Genomic DNA, 25,308 nt, shown 5'->3' with positions numbered 1-25,308 from the left:
TAGGGCTAAGTTTAATATAGGAGCCACAGAGGGAAGCAGAATCACAAGTGGCGGCAACGTCCCCCCTTATTCTGTAGATCCCAAGCATTTTGGTCTCTAGGCTTGTGAAAGTTAGGGGAAGGTAACAGTCAGCCCCTTCTCGTTCTGGTGCCAGAGCACCAGGCTTGAGCATGGTAAAGGGCACTAAGTTAAAAAAGCACATCCCCTCCTCCCAGAGGAAGGAATTGTCTTCTCTTTAGAATGTTGCTGTCTGAAATGGACTGGGGTCTCTTCATGCTATTTCTGTATCTGCTGATTGACTATTACCTACAGTTTAATTCCTTATTCTCTCACATTATCGTTCATAACTCAGAAACCATATATATCTTCTCTGATAACATTGGTCAGTAATCTTTCCTCTCACAGAGCACTTTATTTTGCACTTTTCTAATGTACTTTTTGCAATACTGTATATTATAGCTAAATTAGACTATATAATTCAGAAATTCAGTTTATTCTAAACTCTGAATCTCAATCAGTATTTAGCTGGGTGCTATACATGAAAAAGTTGCTTGACAAATGTTTGATGAATGAACATTCTGATGTATTCTCAAAACTTTTGGTCAGTCTTTCCTGGAGAAATCCTACCTACACTTAAAGATAAGAAAGTTGAGTTTTTTAGATGCTTTTTGAAAGTTTAAATTAACACTGACTCCTTATCCTTTTGAGTCTTTATTTTTAAATTCTTAAAAAAATTGTTATTGTTACCCTTTTGGACATTATCTGCATTGCTCTTAAAAAAGACCAGTATCTTTTTGAGGCATCCTTTTCCACTTTTTCTCATATCTAAGAAAGCTGTAGGGCAGCTAGTTAGCATGGTAGATAAAATGCTGGGCCTGAATCAGTCAGGAAGACTCATCATGATGAGATCAAATCTTGTTCTCAAGTACTTACTGTGCAACCCTATTTTCCTCAGTTTCCTCATATGTAAAATGAGCTAGAGAAAGAAATATCATTTAACAACTACAGTATCTTTGCCAAGAAAACCCCAAATGAAGTCATGAAGAGTCACACAAGACTAAACTGGCTCAACAAGAAGAATTAAGTTCTTTTCTTGATATCATGTTTAAAAGTACCTTTTTCCAACTTACAGTTGTACTCTCTCTCTCCTGCCCTTTGGGACCAAACAAAGCAAGTCTAATTCCTTTAGAACACAACCCTTCAAATATTCCTACTCTTCTTCCTGGCCAGAGAACACTAGAGAAATACTGCCCAGTACTGAAAAGTATGGACAAGGCTACTTCGTTTTCTATAGTTAGCTAGATGCCCCTATTAGCATCTGGAATTGGCAAATCACTTAACCCCAAGTCCTCCTCTTCTCTTAACTTTAAGAATAAGTGTTAAAACTGTATCATTTCTATAGTCTCTTTGACTTCTAGAAGTCTGTGATGTTAAAAATATTCACTGAGAATAGATTTCATTACTCTTTTTTTCCCTATGCTAAACCTGACCAATTCCTTCAAATGAACTTTATACATAACATTGATTCAACACTCTTTACCATCCCGGTTTTCCTCCCTTGGACACTCTCTAGGCTTATCAATGCCCATCTTAAAATCTGGTGTGAGAATTGAACACAACAAGGAAGATGAAGTCTGGCAAGGACAGAGAAACTACAATCCCCTAAATGCAATCCAGTCACATTAGCTTTACCTGTATTACAAAGGTGACTCATATTTAGTTTGTACTCAATGAAACTCTCACAGCTGTCTAAAACACAAGTCTTCCATATTATATTTATGAAATTGGTTTTTTGTATCCAAGGATAAGACTTTACATTTAGCACCATTATTCTATTAGATTTAGCACAATGCTGAAATCTTTTGGATGCCAACTCTTGTCATCCAGTGTATTCACTATTTCTCTTCAATATGGTATCTGCAAATTTGATGACTATAACATACTTTTCCACCTATACACATACCCACACAAGCACCTACACATACCCCTCGATGTAACTTAAATTACAAGTTACTATACTAAAATAGAAAGTCTGATTCTCTGATCACTTTTTTTGATATATATTACAGTAGTTTGACTTTTTATTTACTATTTTTTTCTCATTGAGAAGAGAAAATAGGCATACTAACTTAAGGGAAAATCATTTTCTAAAGTTAGTAAGCTAAGGAAACTTTAAGAAAAAAACTAAATATGTCAAAAGTTATTAATTATGAGAAATGATCATGCTAGACAAGCATTTAATCATTCTCACAGGAAATCACTAGATTTTACCAAGGTTGAATACTGCAAATCAATTTTAAAATCTTAATGGTTAAGATCATAGCTTTCCAGGTATATCTTCTCACAGAATTAAAGAGAAATTATTGCTATATCTCACCTTACAGACTCTAGCTATCCTGGGAATCAACAATTTTCCAAAAAATTCATACTCCACAGAAACTTCCGTGAAAAAGAAATAGATTTTGTCATCATCTCCATCTGTGCTATCTGGATTTTTTCTGATCACATCAGCAAAGACAAAACTAGGTTCTGTAAATTAAAAAAAAAAAAATCAATGTCACACATACAATGTATAACTTAATTCTATTCAATAGTTTATAGAGGTTTTTTTCTGATTCCCTGATTTGTATGATAGATGTCTATAAATAGGGCTGGGAGGAGATTGGGAGGAGGAATAGAAGGGAGGAGAAGGGAATGGTCCAAGATTGTCTGTTTTGAGAGTGAAAATCTTGAGCTCAGAGAGTAGCTAGATTGTTACAAGGAAGGAGTGTCTTAAGGATGGAAAGAGTTATTGAGAAGTAAAAGTGATATTGAAAAAAAAGGAAAAGAGCAGTAAAAATTGTTTAGTCATATCAAATTAGAAAGGGAAGCAAAAATCAAGAACCCAATGAAAGTTGGTCTCTCCTAGAAATATTATGAAGAAATAATAAAGTAAAAAAAAAAATCACAAGTTTCCTAATATTTTCTTACCATTAAGCCAAGGAATTGCATATTCTGTTCTCAAGGGACTCTGAGGAGAATTTCGAGAAATGATGGGTTCACTTCCCAAGAAATTGTAGGATGTTCCAGAGTACAGCTCCCCATCTTCAGTGTGTTAGAAAGAAAGAAAACAAACATTTCAAACTCAATAAATGGCTCACAATAATGAACAAAATTATTCATTAAAATAATATATTCTTTCAACTTTTCAACTTCTTTAAACATAAATTTCTCCAAAGTAAAGTAGGTTTATTTCTATCTTTATTCCTATGTCTTATTATTTTACTTTTAGGTTTATTTTAATTTATTTTATATTATTTAGACTATATTGCATTACATTAAGAAAAAACAACTAATTCCAATACACCACACAACTACACATATAGTTGATCATCACATAATCTTCTTGTTACTCTGTACAATGTTCTCCTGGTTCTGATCATTTCATTTAACATCAGTTCATGTAAGTCTTTCCAGGTTTTTCTAAAATCAGCCTGCTTATCATTTCTTATAGAAATTCCACTACCCTAACTTGTTCAGCCATTCCCCAACTGATAGGCATTCACTCAGTTTCCAGTTCCAGCCATCACAAAAAGGTCTGCTACAAACATTTTTTTTAAAGCAACCACACTGAATAATTTATTCATTCATTTATTTATTTTTGAGGGGGGTTATCTTTTCTATTAATTACAGCTCTTTATATACAAAACATGTGCATGGGTAATTTTTTCAACATTGACCCTTGCAAAAACTTCTGTTTCAACTTTTCCCCTCCTTCCTTCTACTCCCTCCCCTAGATGGCAGGTAGTCCCATACATCATTAAGTACAATATATGTATACATATTTATACAGTTATCTTGCTTCACAAGAAAGATCAGATTTAGAAAGAAGGTAAAAATAATCTGAGAAGAAAAAACAGAAATGGTAGCAAGCAATAATAGAAATAGTGGAAATGTTATGTTGTGGTCCATACTCATTTCCCAGTGTTCTTTCTCTGTATTACTACAAACATTTTTGACAGTGTGGGTCCTTTTTTCTTTTTTATGATCTCTTTGGGAAAAAGAACCATAAGAGACACTGCTGTATCAAAGGCCTAGTTCCTGCCATTTTGAGTTCCCATTTTCCCACCAAATTTTTGTCAAATAGTGAGTTCTTATCCCAGAAGCTTGAATCTTTGAGTTTATCAAACACTAGATTACTAGAATCACTGACTGTAGCTCAATCCTTTACCTACTGTATCTTGTATTCTGTTGATCCTCGATTTTTTTCTCCCACTGAGGCAATTGGGGTTAAGTGACTTGTGTAGAGTCACACAGCCAGGAAGTGTTAAGTGTCTGAGACCAGATTTGAACTCGGATCCTCCTGAATTCAGGGCTGGTACTCTATCCACTGCACCACCTAGTTGCCCCCTCTACTTTATTTCTTAAATCAGTATCAAATGGTTTTGGTGACCGCTGCTTTATAATACAGTTTGCGGTCTGGTACAGCTAGGCCACCTTCCTTTGCATTTTTCCCCTTAATTCTTTTGAAATTCTTGACCTTTTGTTTTTCCAGACAAAGTGTTTTATAATTGTGTTCAAATAGTTGCTGGTTTTGTCTTGGCCGGTAGACTCTCAAATATTTTAAATAATATACAGTTATTTTAAATGGGATTTCTCTTTCTATCTCTTGCTGATGGGCTTTGCTGATAACATCTGGAAATGTTAATGACTTATGTGGGTGTATTTTATAACTTGTAACTTTGTTAAAGTTATTGTTTTCTATTAGCTTTTGTAGTTGATTCTCTAAGATTCTCCAAGTATGCCATCATATTATCTGCAAAGCGTGATAATTTATTTCATACTATAATTTCTTCATGTAGAGGGCTGCAGATAGTGGGGGAACTCTGGACTGAAGGGTCTTATACCTTACCCAGAGTTACCCCACTATCTGCAGCCCTCTTGACTTTCAATTTATTTTTCTTCTTGTATTGCTAAACCCAATGAATTTCTAATATAGTATTGAATAGTATGGGTGATAATGGGCAACCTTGTTTCATCCCTGATCTTATTGAGAATGCTTCTAGTTTCCCCCCATTACATATAATGCTTGCTGATGGTTTTAGATAAATACTATTTATCATTTTAAGGAAAACTTCATTTATTCCTTTTCTCTCTAGAGCTTTTAACAGGAATGAGTGTTGCATATTGTCAAATGCTTTTTCTGCATCAATTGAGATAATCATGTAATCTTTGTTAGTTTGGTTATTGATATGGTCAATTGTGCTGATGCGTTTTCCTGATACAGAACCAGCCTTGCATTTCTGTTATAAATTTTACTTGGTCATAGTGTATTATCCAGGAGATAAATTGTGGTAATCTCTTAGCTATTATTTTATTTAAGACTTTTGCATCAATATTCGTTAGGGAAATTATTCTATAATTTTCTTTCTTTTGATCCTCCCTGGTTTAGGTATCAGCATCATCTCTATGTCATAAAAGAAATTTAGTAGGACTGCTTCTTCTCCTATTTTTCCAAATATTTTATATAGTATTGGAATTAATTGTTCTTTAAATATTTGGTAGAATTCTCTTATAAGTCCATCTGGCCCTGAAGATTTTTTTCTTGGGAAGTTCATTAATAGCTTGTTTGATTTCTTTTTCTAAAATGGGACTATTTGATCAATTAATTTATTTCCTCATCTGTTAACCTAAGTAATCTATATTTATCAGATTGGCATACCATTGGGCAAAATGGCTTTAATTATTACTTTAATTTACTTTTCAATGATGGTAAATTTACCCTTTTCATTTTTGATAGTGGAAACTTGGTTTTCTCTTTTTTCTAATAAAATTGAAAAATCTATTTTGTGCGGTTTCCCCCCTATAAAACTAATTCTCAGTTATGTTTATTAGTACAATAGTTTTCTTACTTTCCATTTTATTAATCTCTGTTTTGATTTTAGAATTTCTAATTTGATATTTAATGGGGGGGGTTTTAATTTGTTCTTTTTCTAGCTTTTTTAGTTGCATACCCAATTTACTGATTTTTTTCTTGCTCTATTTTATTTACATAAGCATCTAGTGATATAAAATATCCTCTAAGAACTGTTTTAGTACCATAAATTTTGATATATTGTCTCATTATTATCATTCTCTTGGATGAAATTATTGATTGTTTCTATGATTTTTTGTTTGTTCACTCATTCTTTAGGATTAGATTACTTAATTTCCAATTAATTTCTGGTCTATTTTTCCATAACCCTTTATTACACATTATTTTTATTGTATCATGATATGAAAACAGTACTCAATCTCCTCCCTTCTTTCTCTCAACTATACTAGGTCTTTTGTGTCTTTTTGTGGCATAATTTACTCCATCTTATCTTCCCTTTTCTCTTCTCTAAATACAATCCCTTTTCCACTCCTAATTTCTTTTTTTATGTCATCACAATTAAGTCAATTTATAACTACACCCTCTAAGTATACCCCTTTCTAAGTGTCTTCAAAAAGATACAGTTCTCAAGACTTAAAAATGCCTTCTTCCAATTCAGGGATGTAAATATTTAAACCTTTTTTAAAAAAAGTTTTTTCTTCCATTTATCTTTTTATGCTTCTTTTGAGTTTTGTAAATGGAGATCAAATTTTCTGTTCAGCTCTGGTCTTTTCATCAAAAAAAAAAAAAAATGCCCTATTTCACTGTTCATCTTTTTCCCTGAAAGATAATGCTCAATTTTGCTGAGTAGTGGATTCTTGGTTGTAGTCCAAACTCCTTTGCCTTCCAGAATATCATATTCCAGGTCCTCTAATCCTTTAATGTGAAAGTTGCTAGAGTCCTGGGTAATCCTGATTGTGGTTCCTCAATACTTGAATTGTTTTCTTTCTGGTTACTTCTGCATTTTTTCCTTGCTCTGATAATTCTGGAATTTAGCTACAATATTCCTTGGAGTTTTCATTTTGGGATCTCTTTCAGGAGAAGATGGGTAAATTCTTTCAATGACTATTTTACCCTTTGGTTCTAGGCAGTTTTTCTTGATGATTTCTTCAAAGATGTTGTCTAAGCTATTTTTCCATTGCACCTTTCAGATAGTCCAACAATTCTTAGATTCTCTCTTCTGGATCTATTTTTAGGTTAGTTGTTTTTCTGGTGAGGTATTTTACATTTTCTTATATGTTTCATTTTTTAAAAATTTTGCTTGACTGATTCTTGATTTCTAATTGACTTCCATTTGTACAATTCTAATTTTAGTGAATTATTTTCTTCAGTTAGCTTTTTCACTTCTTTTTGCATTTGACCAATTGTACTTTTAAAGGAGATATTTTGTTCAGTGGATTTTTTTTTCCATTTTGTCAATTCCATTTTTTTAGGGAGTTGCTTTCTTCAGTATATTTTTTTCTAGCTCATCAAATTTATTTTTTACGGAGTTGTTTTCTTCAGTCAATTTCTATGCTTCCTTTTTCAAGATGTTGGTTTTCCCCCTTCAAACTTTCATAACTTTCCTGCAATGCTCTCATTTCTTTTCCCCATTTCTTCTCTTTAAAGGTCCTTTGAACTCTTCCAAGAGAGCCTTTTGAATTGAAGACCAATTCATATACCCCCTGGAGACTTTACTTGGAGGTATTTTGCATTTACTGTGCTTTTCTGGATTTGTGTTCTGATCTTCCCTATGGGGTTTCTATAGTAGCTCCCTATGTCAGAGCTCTTTTTGCTTTTTTACTCATTTTTAAAGGTTGAGGTCTGCTTTAAGGGTACAAGGGAGAATGTCCCAAGCTTCCTCTGCAGGGTGCCAGGAGCTTCTCACTGACTGTGCTGAGGCCAGAGTGCTGTAGGCTTCCCCAGTGTGCTGAGTGGCCTGACAAGTCCTGCCTGTTTTCTGTTTTACTGGGGTTCAGAGACTCACAATTTGCCTTCTGTGATTGCATTCGAGGTCTCACAGCTAGTCTGCTAATCTGGCCTTCTGCACCAGGACAGAGTAATCAACACTTCTGTATTCTGATTAAGCCTCCCACTAGATTCCCTATGCCAGGTCAGCCTCCCTGTGCTGAATCTCCCCATACTGAGATTGTGCAGGACCACATTCCCAACTGCCCAACTGAGACAGACCATTCCTGAAGTCCTTTTAAGATATCTTAAGCTGGATAATTATTATACTCTATATATTAATGGGTTCTGTCACTCCTAAATCCATTCAGAGGACTGATCTAGTATTGTTTCTGAGGGAAGCCAAGAGCTCCCTGTCCTGTCCACCCTCTGCTATTGTGACTCTGCTCCCCACTTAAATAATTTTTATTAAGAACCACATTTAAACTATATAGATATTCTGAAAAAGTATCTAGTATTAGGGGTAAAACACATAACTATCAAAATAAAAAAGTACCTGTGAAAGTAATGTTAGAAAGCACTTACCAACCATAACAGATGTATAGCTTTGTGCTGGATCAAACGGACACCTCCCTTTACCATCTTCATTTTTACCAACAAGTTCAAATGTTTTTAAAAGCTACAGTGACAAGAGAGTTTAACAGAAAGATAAACATTTGATCCTCACAACAATCCTGAGAGATAAGTAATATTATTATCTTTATTTTATAGTTGAGAAAATTGAGGCAAGCAAAAGTAAAGTGACTTGCCCAAGGTCATGCTCCTACTAAAAGTTTGAGGCTACAACATCTAAGATCTGATTAATTAATAATTATTAACATTTAATTCATAAGAGTTTTAAATTTGTATAATAAGAATGATCTTTTTAAAAAAATATTACTTTTTGGAATCAATCTTATGTGAAGCAAAACACCTCAATTATTAGATAATTAGAAAATATTTTTAATACTTGAGAGAAAAAAGTATAAACAGGAATGCTCCTCCTACTAGAGAAAGGATGAAGAGCATGGACCAGATCTATATACCAGGTAATAATACCAATAACACCTCAATAAATTGTAATGCTTGGGGAATTCTAATTAGTTTATCTAGATCAATTAGCATTTATTAAGCCCTTACTTTATTGCAGGCACTATATAATACAAAGAAACAAAGAATAAGTGAATATAAAGAAAAGGTAAAAATTGTCTCTGCTTTCAAGGAGCTTATATTCTAAAGGAAAAACAACATATCCTTAAATTGGTATGCAGAGGATAATACAGAATACTTGGTAGGTAGTCTTAGGATAGAAGTATTAGAATCTGGGGAATTAGTAAAGGTCTCAATAAGAGGTGGTGCTTGAGTTGAGCCTTAAAAGTAAGCATCACAATTAGAAGACTACAGCAATATTCCAGGGGAGAGATGATGAAGACTGAACTAGGATAGAACTATGAAGTTGGAGAGTGACATGTGAAGACAGTAAAAAAAAAAAAAATTCTAAGATTTTATAAATCATTAGATATATGGGTAAGAGGAGTTGAAGAAGGCATGGAAGTTGAGAAATTGAAAGACTGGAAGGACACCATTGCCCTAGAAAACTTTTTCCATTCACAATGCTGTTTTGCCAGAAAAATTTTTACATAAACCCAGGTATATGAATCAAACATTTACTAATAATAAATCATAATTTCAAGACCCCCACATTCAATTATATAAAATCCCATTTCATTGCAAACTAGAGTTTAAGAAGTTGGGTCTTAGGTGATAAGAAAGAAGTTTGAAAAAGGCCAGGTTTACAATAGAAGATAATGAGTGCTATTCTAGACACATTGAGCCCTGCAGGAATCATTTGAAATGTTCAACATGCAGTTGGTAATGTGGTATTGAAAGTTAGGGGAAAGATTAGAGCTGGACAGATAGATCTGGAAGTCATCAGCATGGAGATCATAATTGAACCCACAGAAATGATGAGATCAACAAATCAGAGAATATAGAGAAAACAGAAGAGGTCCTAAAACAGAGATTTGAGGGACACTCATGGTTAGTGGGAATGGCATGGAAGACAATAAAGTAAAAAATCAGACAGAAGAAAGCAGTGTCACAAAATTCCAAAATCTCCAGAAGGAGGTGATCAATAGTATCAAATGTTACAGAGATCAAGAAGGATGAAAATTCATTAGATTTGTCAATCAAAAGATCACATGAAACTTTGGAGAAAATAAATTCACTTGAATGATCAAGGTCAAAAGTCAGACTGCAGAGCGTTTAGAAGAGAATAAGAAGAAAAGAACTATTTAAATGGCATTTTTCAATTAGTTTAGTTGAGAAGGGGAGAACTATATGACAGCTGATAGTTATGCTAGGATCTAGTGAAAATTTTTATTTTAATAGGGAAGCTTGGGTGTTTGTAGGAAGCAGGGAAGAAACCAGTAGTTTGAAAGAGATTTAAGATTAGAAAGTGTAGAGTTGATGGCAGATAATAAATAGTGCACTTTAAGTTTATAAAGTTATTTATATCCATTATCTTATTTGATCCTCACAAAAACTCTGGAAAATAATTATTATAAGTATTATCTTCATTTTATGGATGACAAAACTGAAGGTCAGAGAGATTAAGTAACTCACTCATGTTTATACAGTTAATAAATGCCAGAGATGGGATTTAAATCCAAATCTCTTTCACCTCCAAGTCCATTGTTCCAAATCTATCTTTGATTAAAATCTTTCTAAAATGATTGTTTACTTTTCTGACTTGGCAAGTTGAATATACTGAATATAATAAAATATTTCTTTAATGACTAAAGTTCTTGAAATGAACATCTATTCAAATTATAAAATACTAAAGATATGGTTCATAAGAAAACTATATTGAATATATAATAGTTCTAGAAATCTGTTTCAAATAAATTCCTGCTATCTGGTCCTCTCATCGGATTCATCCTTATAAAATAAGGATAAATATTAAGGAAAAAATTAATTAAAGTTCTTGTACTATTTTAAAAAACAATTAAAAGGCATCCTCAGGCACATGGGACAGTTCAGTTCAATTAAATAAACATAGTCTTCATGAATACAAAGATATATGTATACATGTGTACAAAACATTCTTTTGTCCTTGTTGTTGTTCATCCTTCATTCTTAAAGAGAACCAAATTGTCTTAGCATTATTTCATGTTAGGTGTTGTAAAAATGTAAAAAATTCTCCCTTCACTTAGATATCAGTAATGTGAAATAAAATAAAGAAACAGTGTGCATAGTTGGGGAGCTTTCTGAGAAAAAAAATAAGTAACAGAAGTTTAAAAGTTCCGTGTGCAATCTTCTTTTTTGTTCTTTGGGTACTTAAATACGCTTTCTGATGATTAAGTACAATTTTTTAAAAAAAATCCATTTTAAAAAGGGGCCATTTTTAAAAGTCTGTAAAAATTAAGATATTTTTGAGAATTTATGGATTGTTAAAACAAAGAAGAAGATTCTAACAAGGACTTCAGGAACACACAGAAAGCTAACCAAAGGGAAAGAATATGAATCAAATAAATACCCTATGCCTCAACACTTACACAGAAAACCTTTAGAAGCCTAAAAGAAAAGAATTTCAGAAGCATAAGACAATTTATATCTAAAATGAATATTAAGGCATTTTAGCAAAGGCAAGGTCAAGGCCAGTATAAAGAATGGGGACTTCCAACATCAGACATAGCAGAAACACAAGTCAAATAGTATATAAGAAAACGCGAAGGCATTTCAAGTTTTTCTAGCTTTGGCTGCAAGATAAATCAGTCACAAAGAAGAGACTGGACTGAAGAGGATTTTAGTCTTTGAACTATACTGTGAAGCAAAAACTGGCATAATAACTCAAGCTACTTGGCATAATTTTTTAAAGTTTAAATTTTAGTGAAAAGGATATAATACGGAAAAGGTAGATCATAGAGTACTAAGAATCAACATTTTTTCAGTACTATCCTAAATCACATTCAGAACAAAGTGTGTTCTTATTCTTTAGATCTGGTAGATGCAGATAAGCAACTTGTCCATAAATTATCATCTAGGGTTATGAGAGGTTAACTGACATATCAATGGTCACCAGAGCTAGCCTATCTATCAGATCCCAACATTATCTACTAGTACTTCCAGTGTTTAACAGAGTCCCTGGGCACATAGTGGGCATGTAATAAATGTTTACTGACTAACACAACCATGATTCCTAAGGAATAAGTGACATATAAATCTGTTTAATCAGAATCTTTGAGATTAATTCATTAGTTCTGTCAAACAGTTTCTTGGCATTTTAGACTCAAATTGTATTTCTTAATGTAAAGTTTGAATAAACCTTACCAGATGATCACAAGTTGGCTGAAATGCATTAGTACCACACACATATAGGGCACTATCATTAAGAAGTTGTAAGACTCGGATATAGTTGAGGCACTCTGTCTGTAATGAAAGAAAAAAGGCAGATAAACTACTCAGCTAATTAAACACAGACTCTCAAGTATACTTTATTTATTTATGCATGAACTTTAGAAGATGCATTACCCACATTTAATTTTATTGGAAAGCCGAGTAAGACCCTAAAGCTGACCTAACTCATTTAATCATGCTTGTCAGATTGCCATTCAAGTGCAAAACTGACTTCAGTTTAGATATAAATTTATATTTGAAAAAAGAGTGATGACAATGAAGCCAAAAAAGTTGCCTATAATTTTGGCTCAGAAAGCAGAGTTAGAAAATAACTCAGGACTCTTACAGAAACACACCCAAACCATTCAATCTGCTGCCTGAAGTGACAAGTTTGTGCCAAATGGCACACTACCAAGAGGGCAGGGATGTGCCTCGGATTTTCTCCTCTTGAACTTTCCCCCTCCTTCCTTGGAAGATATTTAACAGAGAATCCAGGTTTTTTCACCGCAGGTCAAATAGCTGGGTGAAGTTCCTATCCTATGCCAAAGGGATGAAACATAAACAGAGGGAAGCTGGCATATGTGTGAGGTGCATCAAACAAATATCACAACCACATAAAATGTGAGAGCTGGCAGGGAGCTCAACAGCTGGCCCATCTAACCGATAGAACAAAGGATTCCCCCAACTACAGTATATTCTGCAAAGGACTGTCTGGGACAAACCTTGTTCCTCTCAGTGATCTCTCTCTAATACTGAGAACACTAAGGGTCTAATCTTGTTCAGAGGAAAGGAGATGTCCAATGCCAATTAAAACAACAACTAAGAAAGAGAATAAAGATCTCCTAAGTAAAATAACAAAAGCATTTAAAATATATATAAGTACTAATAGACCAGAATTTATTTAACTATATATGGCCAAGTCTATGACAAATTCAGCTAAGAAAAATATGTGTATTTTAAACTGAGTTGAAGTAATTCATAGCTATAAAAACACCTTACAATGATAAACCTCCCCGACCACATGTCTCTTACTAAATCATGAGGTATAAACAGACAAATTTTGATATTTGGCAATTCCTCTTTTGATGTGGAAACACTAGAACTTGTTAAGATTGGGAAAAAAGCATGATGGGAAAAAAAAGGGAAATGGAAAGGAGACAAACAAAGGTGAAGGAATCTCTGGGGAACTGTAGACCCAAAAGGTTTGTAAAATGGGGAACTCAATGAGGAACAATCTAGCTTAGTTGAATTAGGCACAAAAATATCAATTAAGGTCTGAGCCAGAATTAAACTCTAGACTTCTAAGATGGACTCCAACTACAGTGATCCAATTCTAAGTTAATGTCTAATACAAAACATACCTTTGTCTTCTCTTTAAATAACTCTTAAATTAAGAATTAAAAATTATCTTGTTTCTGAGATCTGTACTTTTAGGGAACAGGTTAGTTTCACAATCCAAGAATCTAAACTATAAATAAGGAACACTGTTTTAGACACTGTCCAAGAAAAAAGACTACTAGAGTACTGGCTTTAACTACAGGGAAAAGAGGAAGTGGGTCATGACATTAGTAAACTGAAAATATAGGTTCCTGCTAGAATACCTAGAAATCGTTTTATAATTTAGGCTGGGGTTGCTTTGGGAAGCCTAAAACAAGTAAGCATGAGCAACAAACAAAGAAATTACCACAGATCCAAAATAATTCTGCAAAGTGATAATAGCTTGAAGGAGAATACAAAGTCCTTGAAAATTATCATTGATTGAAACAAGTCATTGGTCTACATTTCAGAACACTGGCCTCTGGAGGTTAAAATATTCAGATTCTATTTTATGACAAGTTGAATGGAAAGAAGTTACCTGTTTAGATTTGCCCTTTTCAGAACATTTGGCTTTTTTATCTTCAGTAACTTTCCAGTATACCTGGTGGGAGAGGGGAAAAAAGCACCAATTTTATTAGGTTTTAACATTTTTAAAAGGCTAGTGGCAGTATAATGATCAACTCCAGAATCACATAATATAAACAAATACACAGACAAATGATTTTAAACTCCAGGATACTGCTTTTTGTAAAAATTGAATTTCAAAATGTTAAGTTCATACTCATCATTGTAAGTAATCTTGGAGTTGGATAAAACTACTAAACATGATGTCTACATTCGAACCACTTTCTTTTGATAATAATGGTAGGAGCAATTAAATTTCATTCAAATTTTTCTCTTGTTTTATTAAACACAATTGCAACTAAATTAGAAGGATTAAATTTCTTTAAAGTATTGAAAATAAAAAAATGAAGCAAAAATAAAATTCCTTTCAAATTCCTAAGATTTTTTTAATGCCAAACTTCTCCCTGCTCTCTTAATAAAGCAAAAATTATGTAAATGAAACAACAATAAAAAGCAACTGCAATCAGATTAAATGCAATGACCATCGATGATCTTATGGAGCTGATCATAAAACCTATCTTCCTCAGAATGTTAAGAGAGATGGGGTGCTAAATATATATTGTCACATGGGGTTGGTTTTGCTTAAGTCTTTATTTTTATTTAACCCAAAAATGGGTTAAATAAAGAAAAGTTTTATCAGAAAGTAAATATAACAAAAGGAAAAATAAATTATATTTTAAGTCATCAAAATATCAGTAGTATAGAAATAGAAACAAAGGTTTTTATTTTGAATATGTTAAGCAAAATGTAATGAATACCAGTTTTGCCTGGAAAATAGTTTACTAATTTTTTCTCATAATATGAATTTTTTTTTACTTTGTTGTTATTCAGTCTGGTCTGATTTTTCATGACTCCATTTGGGGTTTTCTTGTTAAAGATACTGAGATACTGCAGTAGATTGCCATTTTCGTCTCCGGTTTATTTTACAGATGAAAAAACTGAGGCAAATAATGTTAACTTTGACCAGCAACACACAGCTATTGAATGTCTGAGGCCAAATTTCAAGTGAGGAAGTTGAATTTGGTGCTATAACCACTGTACTACCTTGCTGCTTCCAGAGCACAAACAGGGCTTTGAACTCCTTACTTCTGAAAGGCAATTTTTTTTTTCCATTTAGTACAAAGCAGCTCAGTTTTACACAAAAGCCAAAGTGAGGCTGATGACAAGGCAATATGGAGATTGTCATACTGAGATTCTAATACAAAAATAAATCAGCTAACATTGTGATACAAAAGGGAAAGGCTTCCAGTTAGGTTATAAGTAGTTTCCACTGGATATTTGATGAACTTTGAGCAAATGGAGTAAAACTTTAAAAAACAAAACATGATTCTAAGTAATCACTATATGTAATACAGAAATCAACTTGTAGACAAAAGTTTAAGTTTCCTGCCTTCCAAATCATCTTACTAGGATGCCTAGAGCAGAAGAATACCAACATACATTATTTATAATGGCTGGGATTTTTAAGATATTTCATAACTAATGATAATTTTTTTCCTTCCAGTATTATGAAAAGGGAAAGAAAGAAGTTGGATTGGATTATTTCCAAGGTCTCTTCCCATTCTAAAATCCTAGGATTCAATATTTTCAGAGGTGTACTTTGTATTTCATAGGAAGTGAAAAGATCTTCTGCAAGTCATTATTAGATATTTTTCCCCACCAAAAATATTATGTTCACTAAGCAAAAATAGATGTCTACAACATGCCTTGATGGCTTAGTTTGATGGCACATTATTTGTAATCCTTATAATCGGGGAGGCTGAGGCTGATGGATTTGAGCTTTAAGAGTTCTGAGATGAAGTGAGTTAATCTAATTGGGGATCGGCACTAAATCCAGCACCAATATAGGAAGTTCCCAATGGCAGGGAACCACTAGTCTAAAAAAGGATTAACAAGCTCAGGTCAGAAATAAAGCTGTTCAAAAATTTCCTATCAACAGTAGGATCAGGGTCATGAGTAACTACTGAATTTCTAGCCTAGATGAGAGAGGGATATCCAGTCTTGAGAATTAAAAAAAAAAAAAAAAAAAGCCTCATGGTTCTTGTGGCAAGTAGGTTAAGTTCTTTAAGGTTTTAAAAATCAATAGAAAATTTACAAAATTATTTTTATAACAGATATACTGAAACTAACTTTAAGTACAATTAGATTACATTAAAGTCTGGATATTATGAAGGCAGAAATAATTCTCATCTGATAAGTATCTTCTTTTTGGTATTAAAACTCATAGGTGGTAACATAAAATAGATATGAGTTTTAAAATGAAGGGATTTATCATTATTGAATTGTTAATTTTCAAGTGTTTTTGCTATTTTTCTTTTAATATTCCTTCTTCCTTAAAGACGAATCCAAGGATGTCATTCACCTAATCCCTAAGCCATACCATCATCATAATACTTATTTTAACTAGAAGTGGGATAAAATACATGATTAAGGATTGTAAGAGCTAGACTGGTCAAGTACTATTAGAATGGTATAGTATATTGCTATACTTAGGATAATAAAAGAATAAGAGAAGGATCACCTACCAGTATACTGAATAGGTTCTCTTTGGAAAATATGACAAATTATGGATGAAAAAAGAATTATTAATGAACTCTTCTTCTAATTACCTTATATTTGTTTATCTGTAAACATATCCTAAACTCCCATTAAAAAGCAAACTCCTCCAGGGGAAGGGACTATTTCATTTATGTCTTTGTTTTTCCAGCACAACACCTTTTATTCACTAGGTATTTAATATTTGTTTGCTGAGCTGATTTTAATTGATTAAAATATATGCACTGGGTTGATTGAATTTGGAAAGAAAACTAAAATGACATAAATATATATCCATACCTCATGCTGTTTTTCAGCAATGTTAAGTGAATTCACAGCAAAAATCACTTCTCTGGCTCCTATGTATAAAGTGTCTTTTATTTTGCTTAGCAACAAAGTTGAATAGTTTGAGATTCCTGGCTCATGAAAATGTATAAGACGTACTTCTATGAAGGAAGAAAAAAGTGAAAACACAATTGAATCAATAATGGAAATATTTTCAATACAAGCAGTAATCTATTTTGGATATTTTACTGATGCTATCTCGAAGCAACATCCTAGTCCAAGACCCTTTATGAAATAGTAATAAAAGAACAACACTGGATAATATATCCTAGGATTAGATTGCTGGTGTAGAACACTAAAAAGGTAATTTCTAAGTAACAGGCAATTCTTATATCTGGAAAGGAGAGACTTAGAATTTTGATTGTTTAAAAAAATGCCCACTTTTAAAGGTAATATATTTGATCCAATTCTACTTTCTTGGGTAAAGGGTTATAATAAAAATTCATAACCCAACTTCATAGGGTTATAAGATAATAGTTTAGAAAGTACAAGAATAAAAAAAAAAAAAGAAAGAAAGAAAGTACAAGAATAGAACTGGAAGGAATTTTAGAGGCCACCTTGTTCAATTTCCATATTTTACTAATGAAGAAAATAAGGCCCAAAGAGATTAAATGATTTGCCCAAGGTCATAAGGTTGTAAGCGGCAAAGCCTGGATTTAAAATAAAATCCTTTGACACCAAACCCAAGTGTCTTTCCACTATACCAAGTTATCTCCTTTGGATCTCTGTAACAACTTACACTTAAATTGTTAACTGAACATGCCAGTTGTTAGGGTGGTTTAAAGGCAAAACATCACAACATAATTAGTAAAGCTTCATAACATCTCTACATTTAAATTTTGTCTAGTTATGTTTTTGGTTTGTTTGTATGTTTTAATTGACTACATACTATGAAGCCAAAAGCTTCACTTTTGAATATCTGCATATCCATAGAATAAAAGGATTATGGATCTAGTAGTAAAAAAAAAACAAAACAAAACAAAACAACAACAACAACAACAACAAAAAAAAAACCAACCACAAAAAAAAAACAGGATTCTTCTTTTTACAAATGAAAAAACTGAGAGACAGGGAAGTCAGATACTTCTCAGAGGTAGTAAGAATCAGAAACAGTTTGATTGCATGTCATCTAAGACTCCAGAGCCAGTGTTCTTTTTACTGTACCATGTAATCATTAAAGCACTTTACTTCAGTAGTTTAAAAACCAATAAAATATATGGTATTTATTTTCCATCTGTATTTACTGCCAAAAACAGTAGTAAAAGTTATGTAAAATATAATAAAATAGTATAATTTTCATAGAAGAACCAGTGCTCTTTTCTGTCCCAAACTACTAGCCTTAAGTAGTCAATATCTCTTGGATTTCCACACATAATACAAGTTTAATAAGTATTGTCTACTTCTTTTAAATTTTATCAATTGGGAGAGATGTGCAATGATTTACTTACTGAAAGCAGTATCCCTTCTTTCAATATATCTTTTAATACTGAGATCACTGTGAATACAGCTTTTTAAAAAGTTTTTAATGATGCATAGTGATTCACGTCACTGTGCTGCTGTCTAGTCAGCATCACTCTATCTTCTCCACAAGCATGTGAAATACATTATTAAAACTTTTGTTAAATCCACTGTACCATCAAATAATAGACAGTAAATGTTCAATGTCCTTGTGAGGCATAAACTAATGAGTAACTAAAGAAAACAATTTTCATAAAGCCAAACTGCTACTGTGTAAATTTCAGTGAGGTGGACACCATTTCAATATTCAAGTCCATAGCATTTATATGAAATACTTAGAACTGTCATTTTCTTAATGCAGCAGCAAAAAATAGAACAATGAACATAGTTAATTACTTTTATGTTTCTTTTTGTTTAAAAATCAAACCAATGGTGACATAGTTCTGTTTACAAACCAGGATATAGATAATTTTTTACAGTTTAAAAAAATAACAATAAATAAGATACTATAGAGAAAGAGCTCTTGGAGCACATCTTCTTAAATATGAAAATTAATTTTAATAATTTGGCTTTTGACACATAACATACCATAAAAACAGATCTGCTTACATGTGAAACTACAATTATCAGTTATAGGTTTTTAAACAGTATTCTTCTAGTCATGATTTCATATGGTTAATATGAATTACAGCAGGAAACTGGCCTTATAATTTTAATTGAATGCCTAATGGCTAATAGCTCAAATGACCTTAGTTTTTCAAGTTGAAGGCTTAAAGTTTAAGTAAATAAGAATTCAAGTGAAAATCCATCATTATATGGCCAAAAAATAAATCAAGTAAAAATCCCAGAAAACTCTGTCCAAGTTTTACTCTTACCTTTTTGTTCCCAAGTGATTCTAGGTATTGGACCAAAAGCAACTGTTGTTCCAAATGATAAAAACAAAACTATAAAGAATCCATTTAAAGCCATATTAAGCATCTTCATAAAGTGGTAGTTGTTGAGCAGAAGCAGGAGCAAATATCTTCAACTTATTATATATCAGAAAGGGAATATTGTTGCAACAACATAAAAATTAATAACATGCAAATAAACTCATAAATTAAGGTATCCAAAAGATTATTTCTCTGAAGAAATACTTCTTTTCCAGCATGACAGACGAAGAGAAACTCCACACATGAGGTTTTTCTTAAATATTATGCTGTCTTTGAAGAACATTCTTCTCCATAGTCTTGAGAGAAAATGTAACTGCAGAGGAGTGAAAATGAAAGTGGTTAAAAGATTAAAATCATGATGTAATGCTGCTTTTCAGTTTTTCTGTTCTTTTGTTGAAAATCTTATTATTTCCTTCTTGTCAAGTCTGTTGTAAAAAAAAAGCTTAGCAGGTACAAGAAGAGAAATACTTACAGTATGGCATCTTTAGATGCATATTAGTGCTCATCATTGCAAAAAGATTGGAAATCCCTGAACTACAAAAGGTACAAGAAAAGTAATCTCTTGTCCAATATAGGGAGATTCTCTACTGTGAGACTGAGAGAAGAAAAATCCAAGATGTTAATGCCTTCGTGATCTCACTAATCCAATACCTCAGAGTGCAGTGGAAACCTAAAGAGAGAGGTTTATGGGAGATCAATTAATTTCCCCAATTCTCTATGTGGTAGTGAAATTCAGTTATCTGTTTTTCTTTGCAACATTCCCTTTTCTATTCTATTAATATCAGTGATATCTGGAAGAAAACACCAGTCCTAGTATAGTTTCTGTAACAAGGCAACCTCAGTAAATGAAGGGCAAATAACAAATATTGTTATAAAGTATAAATTGATAAGTTATGAGTCGCCAACCATTTTGCATTTAACCAGGCTTTTATATACACTTTATCTATAGGAGAAGTACATAGACAGATAGATCTGCCTATCTACTCTTCTGCCAAATTCCTAAAAGCTGAGTCAGAAAAGATAAAAACTGCAATTACAGAGATGTTGGAGGATGAAGGGTGTGAGAGTCTCATTTCCCTTATCTATTTCCTTTGTAATCAAGTTAACACATGGGGTTCTGTGGGCTTCCTCTCCCCTTATTCAGTTCACAAATATTCCTTGAGAGTAAATTAACACCCAAGGATATTCTATATTTCCCACAAGAAGCTTCAAAATAAGCAAAAAAGAAAAAAAAAATGGTCCAGTCATGCTACGAAATTAATATCAATTTATCTCTTATATATCATAGCATTTAGCAGTTAGAAGGATATATATTAGTCATACAGTCTAACCTATACTCAAAAGTTATTTCCCAATCAACATCTTCTACAGGAGATCATTCAGATTGCTGCAAGACCTCCAATGAGGGGAAATCAATCAATCACCTTTTGAAGCAGTCCATTTCACTTTTAGGTAGCGCTAATTGATGAGAATTTTTTCCTAACATCAAGACTAAGTTTGCTTCTTGAGGACTTCCATCCATTGTTCCTAGTTATGCCTTCTTGGGCCAAAGGAAACGATTTTAATGCTTACTTCATATTATAGCCTTTCCGGTTCTTAAATGTAATTATCATATTCCCTTTTAATCTTCTCTTCTTTATGTTAAAATCTTTATGTTAAAAATCTAGTTCTTAAAAAAAAAATCTAGTTCTTTTCATTTAATTCTCACATGACATGGACTCAAGTTTCTTTATATTCTGGTTGCCCTCATCTGGACACACTTCATCTTATCAAAGCCTTTAAATATAGTGCTCAGAACTGAACAATACTTCAGATGAGATTTAAGAAGGCTAAATACAAAGAGATAATCACTTCCTAAATACTGGAAATCATAACTTTCTTAATGAAGCCAAAGATATTGTTCAGTATTTTTAATCATGTTTTAATCTGTTTCTTCATGACCGCATTTGGGCAAAGATATTTTGTGCCCAAAAAAGATAAAAGTTCTTGGCAAAGATACTGTGGAGTGATTTGCCATCTCCTTTTCAGTTTATTTTTCAGATGAGGAAACTGAGGCAAATAGGGGTAAGTGACTTGTCCATGGTCACAAGCTAGTAAGTATCTAAGGTTGGATTTGAACTTAGGTATTCCGGACTCCAGACTTGATGCTCTCTTTATCCATTACTCTGCCATGCTGTCCTGAAGCCAAAGATATAGGCAGCTTTTTTGGATGCCACAAAAATTGTTGACTCATGATGAGTTTTTGTTTTTGTTTGATTTTTAAAGAAAAATATATTTATTTCAGCATGGGGCTCCATAGTTGCCTTCTTTGCCATCAGTACTCCTCCTTCCCAGTAGGGATAGCTGCTTTGTCTTGGTGGCTATTACCTAGGCAATATAGTCGTACACCCTACCCTACATTTTCATTTAACAGAGACTTCCTAAACGTTAGCACGCTCTCATGACAGTCTTGTTGAATACAAAAAAAAAACCATTGTTCTTTAGAGATTTTAGGCATTCGTGGTAGGAAGAAAGGAAATCTAATTCCACCATCTGAAGAATGTTTGGGTACCCAACAATGTAGGACCAAATAAACCTGTGAAGGTCTTTTTAACTGGATAGCTGGAGATAGTCAGATCAGTCTTTCAGATAGTCTCTAGCTCATTCCCCCTTTGTTGAGCAAATTTCAGAACTTCAGGACATTCCTAATGCTTCACCACAAGGGTCTGTTTGGGTTGTATGCTACCAACTCTGATGAAATGGACATATTTCTTAGATACTGTTATTGTTGCAGTTTTCTTCTACTTCTTTGGGCTATCTATGATAATCCACGTATTCAGGTTCAGGTCCCATTTCCCTTGGAGCCGGGAGAAAAAAAGACATCATTTGCTGCAAACAATCTCAAGATCAACCATTTCCTTCTCTGGTCCTTGTACATCTCTTTCAAAAGAGATGTCAGTTTTCAGTCTTTTGACTTTTTGATGATTAAATTACTGACTCACTGAATTTTTCAGTCTACTAAAATTCAAAGATCTTTCTCAAATCCACTGCTATTTACTTGGAAATTTTTTGTTTGTTTGTTTTTGCATCCCAGTTGAGAATAAGCATATTTAATTTCATTTTACTAGATTTAGACAAATGCTCTTGACCAGTAATGTCAAATTAAAAAAAAAAAAAAAACAGATCCCTTCAAGTCATCTATTGACTTAGGAAATACAAATGGAAATCATCTATGTTGTACTGTATTTTCATTTATTTTGTTAAACATTTCCCAATTACATTTTAATCTGGTTCTGGCTATACTGGCCCACATTTGATCTCTTTTTTATTCGCTTTCAAGACATCTGTGAATCCAAACTGTCACCACTTTGTTAGCTATTTCTGCCAGCTTTGTAAAAAACTATAATTTCATGAATGTGCTATCACACATTATTGGGGGGAAATTGTTGGGGGGAAAACACATCAAACAGGACATGGCCAAAAACAGATACTCTCCTGAAGACCTCCTGCCTAACCAGTTCTGAATGCAAAATATTGTCAAGACAATATCACTTCATTTACTCCACAGTATAATATAAAATACTTTATTAAAACCTTGTTAAATCCAAATAAACCATAAACATACATACACAGAGTATTTTACTCATCAAACAACTTGATAGCTCAGCTGAAAAAAGGAAAAAATGATTAATTTGGCATGATTTGTTCTAATTGAATTCATCCTGGCTTTTTGTACATGAGGGAGTTGCAATAGTTGAGCAAGCTGATGGAGTCTATGTATATATGAGAAGCCAATTATATTGTAATTACTAAAAATGGCTAATATTTTAAAATTTTAAGCTATCATATTTAATATGCTAAACTATTCTTGAGTTTTCCCAATACTTTGTCCAAATATTTTAAACTCTGAAACATGCTTTACTTAACCAGGCTTTAAAAAAAAACACACCAAAACTATTAATCTTTGATAAAGATTGAGTACTTAGGAGAGATTAGATAACTGCTCTGCTATATAATTAGAGCTGGGTTAATCTACAAATAGCACATCATTTCTATTGAGAGGTTATTAAGAGATTTCATTTGGATAATCTCAACTTGATTTTTATTTTTCACTTTATCTTATATAGCAGGAGTTCTTAATCTGGGGTCCATGAACTTTTAAATACACACACACACACACACACATACATATGTACATATATATGCACACATATGTATATAAATTGTATTCTGTATGTATTATTCAGAGAAATTTCATAGGCTCTACCATGCTCCCAAAGAGGTCCATAAAGCAAAATGTTAAAGGAATTCTTCCTTTAAGTGTGGTTAATTATCTTGTATTTACTATTTTATTTATAAAGTTCCCAAATATCTCTTAGTAGTTACTCAAGTATTGTATAAATTCTGTAGTTATACTAAATGGAATTTTTCTTTCTAAACCTTCCCAATAAATTCATATAGAAATGCTGTGGTTTTATTTTATATCCTACAACTTCGATAATAATTGTTTCAACTATTTTTTTTTGGGGGGGGGTCAATTCTGTGGGGTTTTTACTAAGCACACATCATAGTACCTGCCAAAAAAAAAAAAAAAAAAGATCATTTGTTTCTTCTTTTTCTGTGCTTATTCAATTCCATTTTAAAAAATATATTATAGTGGTAGTTCTTGGTTTTAGATATATATTACTTACCAAGTTAAGGAAGGATTACTTTTTTTTTTTTTTTTAAGTTTTCCCCCCCAATAGAAATGGGTTTTATATTTTATTGAAAATGTTTTTGGGTCTATTGATATAACCATAAAATTTTTGTTTTTCTTGTTAACAATGCAATTTATTTATATTTGTAATGTTCCTAAAATTAAACCAACTCTGATTTCTTTGTGCAAATTTATAGTATAAAATGTTTAGGATGAACTACTGTAATCTCTTTGCTTATTTTTAATCTCCTTGTTTAGATATCAAGACTACTCATAAATCAGGGTCCAATTAGTAAATATAAATAGCAAACATGCTCATTTTCCTCAGAAACTCAGGAGAATTTCCCCCTCCCGGATTAGATTTTTTTTTTTTTTTCTTTTTAAACTAGGCCTTCCTTTGCCTTAATTCTTACCTAGCCTTAATCATTGAATGGGCTGTTGCCTCAGTCAAACTAAGACCTGTTAAAGACCTTGGCTTTAAAAGGTCAAGGTCTCTCATTGCATACAAGGTCATTTTAACTCATCCTGATCTATATCTTGCCTCTGGACCCAGAAGGCACTGAAGGAAAAAGTAAGACTGGTTGGTGACTTTGCACTGCCCACGCTTACATAAAGCCAATTCACTTATATGTAATAGCATCACTTCCCTAATGTCATGGTTCTCTTTGAGAATGAAAAACAAACAACAATCAAGATCATATTTTTAACACTGAAAGAACTAGATAGAATTCTTTCTCTTTTTGCAAGTAGTTTCTATAATATTGGAATTTTTTTTTAATTGGAAAGTCACTGGTAAATCCATCTACCTGGTCCTTTTCTTTGAGGGTTATTTTATATTTTTTCCCTAAAATTAGACTGTTAAAATTCTCTCTTTCTTGTTCTGTTGTTCTAAAGTATTTTCTATTTTTGTAAACATTTATTCATTTAATTTAAGTTGTCCGTTTTTTTAATTAAAAAAAAATTTATTAAACCTTTTTATTTATAAAACATATGCATGGGTAATTTTCCAACAATGACCCTTGCAACACCTTTTGTTCCAAATTCTTCCCTCCTTCCCCCTACTCATCCTCCTAGATGGCAGGTAGTTTAAATATGTTAAAATATATATTAAATCCAATATATGTATACATATTTATAGTTATCTTGCTGCACAAGAAAAATCAGATCAAGAAGGAAGAAAAAACTGCAAAAGAAAACAAAATGCA

At 32.6% G+C, this 25,308-nt stretch overlaps 1 protein-coding gene across 19 annotated transcripts in view; it reads right to left on the bottom strand.

Annotated features, from left to right (window-relative positions):
• Positions 1 to 25,308, bottom strand: part of SEMA4D (semaphorin 4D) — a 187,408-nt gene that overhangs the window by 53,167 nt on the left and 108,933 nt on the right. For 18 of the 19 annotated variants that reach the window (XM_074281459.1, XM_074281460.1, XM_074281458.1 and 15 more), the window contains 7 exons: positions 19,372 to 19,741; positions 16,994 to 17,139; positions 14,073 to 14,135; positions 12,152 to 12,250; positions 8,366 to 8,459; positions 2,971 to 3,084; positions 2,378 to 2,529 (listed from right to left, as the gene is read on the bottom strand). In XM_074281459.1, the coding sequence (XP_074137560.1) occupies positions 2,378 to 2,529; positions 2,971 to 3,084; positions 8,366 to 8,459; positions 12,152 to 12,250; positions 14,073 to 14,135; positions 16,994 to 17,139; positions 19,372 to 19,480 (777 nt within the window). In that variant the 5' untranslated portion in view covers positions 19,481 to 19,741. Of the gene's footprint in view, positions 1 to 2,377; positions 2,530 to 2,970; positions 3,085 to 8,365; positions 8,460 to 12,151; positions 12,251 to 14,072; positions 14,136 to 16,993; positions 17,140 to 19,371; positions 19,742 to 19,900; positions 20,813 to 25,308 lie in introns of those variants that run through there. The other variant, XM_074281464.1, reaches the window with a different exon arrangement.

The sequence above is a fragment of the Sminthopsis crassicaudata genome, chromosome 1 (assembly GCF_048593235.1).
Source record: "Sminthopsis crassicaudata isolate SCR6 chromosome 1, ASM4859323v1, whole genome shotgun sequence".
Lineage (NCBI taxonomy): Eukaryota > Metazoa > Chordata > Mammalia > Dasyuromorphia > Dasyuridae > Sminthopsis > Sminthopsis crassicaudata.
The sequence above is the reverse complement of the archived record's forward strand: the minus strand, read 5'-3'. Positions and strand labels throughout refer to the sequence as shown.